At 38.5% G+C, this 6,380-nt stretch overlaps 1 gene segment (V, D, J or C); it reads left to right on the plus strand.

Annotated features, from left to right (window-relative positions):
* The first annotated feature begins 4,148 nt into the window (after positions 1–4,148).
* On the plus strand, positions 4,149–5,583 carry LOC129114859 (T cell receptor alpha variable 36/delta variable 7-like). The segment is given in 4 exon segments: positions 4,149–4,225; positions 4,334–4,738; positions 5,175–5,289; positions 5,547–5,583. Coding segments are annotated over 4 exon segments (603 nt in total).
* Positions 5,584–6,380: the final 797 nt, after the last annotated feature.

The raw sequence follows: 6,380 nt of genomic DNA on the forward strand, positions 1-6,380 counted from the left end.
CAAACTCTGTACTCTCACTGACCATGTTTACTGATAATTGTCCTTATTTCAATTTTGTTGTATCTAAAAATTTCTTGGTTTCACACTGTGTTTTTCTAAATTAATCTTTTTAAACATTCAAACATAGTTTACATTTTGGTTAAACAATGTATTTATAAAACATGAATTCCTTTATGTGATGAAAAGAAATAATCATAACTTGGGGCTTTAATAAAATGATTAATATGAACAACAGATTGTCATTCACATTATTGTTTATTCAATTAATGTAAAGTGAACACACTTATTATAAGGACAAAAGTAACATTCTCATATAATAAAATACATAAACATGTACTGCTTCCTCCCATTAAAGCCAAACTTCTGCTGTTCTTCCAAAACACAAACATAATACTCTGTATAATACTCCTGTATTGTTCCACCTGACCTTCAGGGTTCATCTCAGGTCTTTGTTATCTGCTTTCCTGTCATAAGGTGGCAGTACAGTATGTCTGTGGTGTGTAGTGGCAGTTCAGGTTCATGAAATATAACACCACCCGACAAAATAACATGTTTCCTGATGGGAGGGTCTACAGCAATATCCAGTAACCACTGAATATACTGTGATGAGAACACAGAACCAATAACAAGATTGATCAGTCAGAGAACACAACAAGATGATCACCGTCTTCTGCATAGCCCTTAATGTCTTCATGGTTTCAGGTCATTTTCACATCTTAAACTCCTGTTGACGTTCCTTTACGTTAACATTTACGAGGACTCACTCATACCATGATTGTAAATATGTTTTTGGTTGATGCTGTTTCCACAGGTTCCTCTCTCAGCGACCAAGTCCACCAGACTCCAGCTGATATGTACAACGAACCCGGAGAAAATGCCAAAATCAACTGCTCACACAGTATTCAGGATTATGATCGAATCCTCTGGTACAGGCAATTCAAGAATATGCAACTTCAGCTCCTGGGATACATGTTGGCAACTAGTGCAAACCCAGAGGCTGGACTGGGAGTGAAGATAGAAGGGAGTGCAAATAAAGACCAAATCTGCACACTAACAGTTGAAGGACTGGCCCTGAACAGCAGTGCGGTGTACTTCTGTGCTGCTTGGTTACACAGTGCTACATATCACTGCTCCTCAGTACAAAAACCTCCTCATCACACATTCTTTGATCTCTGTATTAAAGCTCACAGCCCCCTGCACCTGTGCTCATCCTCTCATAAGGCGGCAGTACATCTGAGTGTAGTCGTCGTTGACATGATGGTTATAATGTTCAGAGGATGAGAAAGCACTTAGAATTTTATTTTAAAGTGTTGAACAAAATCTGTCGTGTACTGCTGCTATTTCATCTGGGTTTTTTATTTTTAGTTTTGTGTTTTTCAGTTTTTAAATTCATCAGTGTTTCTGATCATGTTGTATTTTGTCCAATGCTTTGTTGATCCTTTTCCAGAGGTTCCTCTCGGTGAAAAAGTCGAGCAGACTCCAGCTTATACGTACAACAAACCAGAAAAACATTCAAAATCAACTGTTCACACAGTATTGACAACCACGACCAAATCCTGACAGACAACTACGGCCCCTAGAATGCATGTTAGCAACCAAGGGAAAGTCAGAGATGTGAAAAAAGAAGGACGTGCAGATAAAGAGCAGACCTGTACATTAACAGTTTAATGACTCTGTCAGTGTTCTTCTGTGCTGCCAGGTTAAACCAGCCGGCAACCTCGGGTTATGAACAGTCAAGTCAATGCTGAAGTGTTTTAAACTAGCATTCTCTAGACTGACCAGATTTCTACTTTAAAGATGCCACAATGGAAGAGCCATATAAAGAACATTTCAATATCTCTGGAGATCTGGATGGAGCTACAGCAAAGAATGGCTCGTTAATTTTGACACCATCTGGATCTCAACAATATAAAGCCGTCACAACCCTTAGATGTGCAGAATATAATGTTTGTGATATTGTGATATTATGTGTAACTTATGGTGCCTTAAACTTCAAACAGCTGCAACACCAGACATCCAAACCATTCTGCTTCCTACAGTCTGCCTCACGTCTAGCTTTTGGTAAAAAGATTTAAAACAACCCTATCAAGAATTTCATTCTCAGACTTAATAGTTAAATTATCTTTTCTGCCATGCCGGTACAGAAATATATTCAATTATAAAATATATGACATCATCAATGGGTCTTCCTCAGCCTTGACTTCCAGGAAACAGACATCCATGACAGTGATGAACTGTAGGGGGACCTTACCTCAGTACCACTGATCCTCCCATCTATACTTCTTCTGTCACTATACTACTGACAGTGTGAATGCAGTGACACTCCCACCTACAACTCTTCATGTCTCTGGACCTACATGTGACTCTGGTAGTTTGTGTCTGACAGAATATGGATATTAACATCATCAAACAAGACGTCTTTGTACGGTCAGTCTTTCTGCTGTGGACTGCAGGTAATTTACAATAAACTCCACTGTTAATAATTACTACTTGGCTTTAACTTAAATCTCACTATATCTGATTGTTGTTTTGTTTGAAGCGTTTTCCGATAACAGACTGACAGTTTATAATTGGTAACTTGGTAACTATTATACACACAGGTCTTATTGATGGGAGTGATGTCACCCAGACTGACATTCTGTGGAAAGACGAGGGTGAAAATGCAACAATGAGCTGCAGTCACACCAAGGGTGGTGTGTACTTCCAGATGTACTGGTACAGACAGCGGTCTGGAGAAACAATGAAACAAATCGTGTTCACAACAACAGGCGTCAATGATCATGACTTTGGAAATTTCAGCAGAAAGAAGTTTTCAGCCACCAAGCCTAACGTTGAGAGTGGGACGCTCACAGTGAAGAAGCTGCAGCCAGAAGATAAAGGCTTGTATTTCTGTGCTGTGAGTCAACACAGTGATACAGGTGACTTAGACAGCTGCACAAATACTCATGTGAATAGAAGATAACTGTTTCTTTGATGCACTACAGAGGGAGCTCTGCACCAACACTGATGTCTGTTACTATCGCTGCACTTAAAGAATACTGTTTGCATTGTGTTATTAGTGGCTGTTTCAACATGTGGTTGAGAAATGTTTTTAACAGGACTGATAATCACAATTAATGTAACACCGCATGTACTCCAAACTCCAATATCGGGATAATAAGTGAAAAACAGAAATACAGGAATTATCATGTTTGAAAGAACAAACTCACATTATTTTGCTTTTATTAATGTATCTTTTATTTTGTAGGGGCACCTTATGATTTATGATCATCTTTGACAAGATTGTTTGATTGTATTTCACTAAAAAACGATGTTCATTAAAAGAGATGGGTGTTTCATATGTGATGAAATAAAATAAAAAAAAGTTTATTACCAAAAATCACGTTAAGTGATTCCACTATGTTTAAGTGAGAGTTTTAAGCATATTTTGATAATTATTTAGATAATATTGTGATCATTCTTATTGTCCCAGGCATACTCTGTACTCTCACTGACCATGTTTACTGATAATTGTCCTTATTTCAATTTTGTTGTATTCTAATAATTTTATTTCTTGGTTTCACACTGTGTTGAATTCTAAATTAATTCTGTTCTTATTGCAATAAACATTCAAACATATATTTACATTTTGTCTGGAAAAGCTCAATGTTTTAAATAAATATATAAAAAAATAAAACATGAATTCTCGACCATAGAAACAGTGCCTTGAAAAGTATAATCATAACTTGGGGCTTTAATAAAATGATTAATATGAACAACAGATTGTCATTCACATTATTGCTTTATTCAATTAATGTAAAGTGAACACACTTATTATAAGGACAAAAGTAACTCATATGATAAAATACATAAACATGTGCTGCTTCCTCCCATTAAAGCCAAACTTCTGCTGTTCTTCCAAAACACAAAGATAATACTCTGTATAATACTCCTGTATTGTTCCACCTGACCTTCAGGGTTCATCTCAGGTCTTTGTTATCTGCTTTCCTGTCATAAGGTGGCAGTACAGTATGTCTGTGGTGTGTAGTGGCAGTTCAGGTTCATGAAATATAACACCACCCGACAAAATAACATGTTTCCTGATGGGAGGGTCTACAGCAATATCCAGTAACCACTGAATATACTGTGATGAGAACACAGAACCAATAACAAGATTGATCAGTCAGAGAACACAACAAGATGATCACCGTCTTCTGCATAGCCCTTAATGTCTTCATGGTTTCAGGTCATTTTCACATCTTAAACTCCTGTTGACGTTCCTTTACGTTAACATTTACGAGGACTCACTCATACCATGATTGTAAATATTTTTTGGTTGATACTGTTTCCACAGGTTCCTCTCTCAGCGACCAAGTCCACCAGACTCCAGCTGATATGTACAACGAACCCGGAGAAAATGCCAAAATCAACTGCTCACACAGTATTCAGAGCTATGATCGAATCCTCTGGTACAGGCAATTCAAGAATATGCAACTTCAGCTCCTGGGATACATGTATGCAACTAGTGGAAACCCAGAGGCTGGACTGGGAGTGAAGATAGAAGGGAGTGCAAATAAAAATCAGATCTGCACACTAACAGTTGAAGGACTGGCCCTGAACAGCAGTGCGGTGTACTTTTGTGCTGCTAGGTTACACAGTGCTACATATCACTGCTCCTCAGTACAAAAACCTCCTCATCACACATTCTTTCTTCTCCGTAGAACAGCTCACAGCTCCTCACACCTGTGCTCCTCCCTCAGTATATCTTCACTCAGATCTTTATTCTGAGCCAGTGTTGTGTAGAGTTGGTTGCCCATGAGTTATCATCACAATGACACCACCCACTAATGACTTGGGAGGGTTTACTCAAAGGAGGAGGAGGAGGTTGGAAATTCTCTGTATAACTGCTTCAGTCAATGAGACAACAAACCGTGATCTTATTTATTTAGATCAAATTTTCTGCAATATCAGCAAACATCCAGAAAAAAACCCACAAAATGTACATCGTCTTCCTTTGCATTACTTTTAGATCTTTCCTGGTGTCAGGTAATGTACTTATAATTGTTTAAAGACATTTGAATTCAAGTTTTCACCAAAATCTGTTTAGATTTGCTTTAGTACATCCAGTCTCATCTGCTGCTGGTATATCAGCTGTTTTTCTACTTCACATTTTATATTTTTCCATTTCCCCACAGGTTCCTCTCTCAGCGAGCAAGTCCACCAGACTCCAGCTGACATGTACAACAAACCCGGAGAAAATGCCATAATCAGCTGTTCGCACAGTATTGACACCTACAATCAAATCCTCTGGTACAAACAATCCAGGGATAAAAAACTACAGTTCCTGGGATACGTTTATTTAACCAGTAGAAACCCAGAAACTGGACTGGGAGTGAAGATAGAAGGGAATGCAAATAAAGACCAAAATTGCACACTGACAATCGAAAGACTGGCCCTGAACAGCAGTGCGGTGTACTTCTGTGCTGCTAGGTTACACAGTGCTACATATCACTGCTCCTCAGTACAAAAACCTCCTCATCACACCTTCTTTGATCTCTGTGTTAAAGCTCACAGCCCCCTGCACCTGTGTTCATCCTCTCATAAGGCGGCAGTACATCTGAGTGTAGTCGTCGTTGACATGATGGTTATAATGTTCAGAGGATGAGAAAGCACTTAGTATTTTACTTTAAAGTGTTAAACAAAATCTGTCGTGTACTGCTGCTATTTCAGCTGGATTTTATATATTTTATATACGTTTTGTTCAACAAACCAGAAAAAAAATACATTAAAAATCAAGAGTAAAGTGAGTAAAAAGAGTAAAATTGACCATAAAGCAGGGTATGCTTTAGGGCGGGGCTACCTTGTGGCTAACAGAGTCGTATACAGCGTTTCTAAGTCACTCCTCTGCAGTCCAAATATGGTCGCTTCGGTTATCTGTTTGCAGAAAGCCAAGATGGCGTTGGCCAAAACTTAAGTCCACAACTCCACCAGTTCTTATATTCAGTCTATTGGTTAAACAGTGCTACATACCACTGCTCCTCATTGAAAAAACCTCCATATCAATGTCATCTCTGTATTACAGCTCACGGCTCTGTGCACCTGGAATACGCCGTTCTAGCCAATGGTTGTCTTTTGTTCTGATTGAGATCAGGGATCATAATGGGCGGTCCTTTCTTCAGAGCAATGTCTTTAACCTCCCATTATATAAAAAAAGCAGCCTTAGAATCTCATCATGTCGGCTGTGGCTGCTTCTCATGTTAACAGGATCACTACGATGAGTCAAGTTCTCATCACATTTGTAGTCTCGTCTCTGTGGCTTCAAGGTACAAGAACACAAAAAAACAGGGCTGACTATATTTCAGTAACAGTGGACTTAAGTTAAATATTTGTATGTTGTTTTT

Source organism: Anoplopoma fimbria, unplaced genomic scaffold, assembly GCF_027596085.1.
Source record: "Anoplopoma fimbria isolate UVic2021 breed Golden Eagle Sablefish unplaced genomic scaffold, Afim_UVic_2022 Un_contig_10519_pilon_pilon, whole genome shotgun sequence".
Classification (NCBI taxonomy): Eukaryota; Metazoa; Chordata; class Actinopteri; order Perciformes; family Anoplopomatidae; genus Anoplopoma; species Anoplopoma fimbria.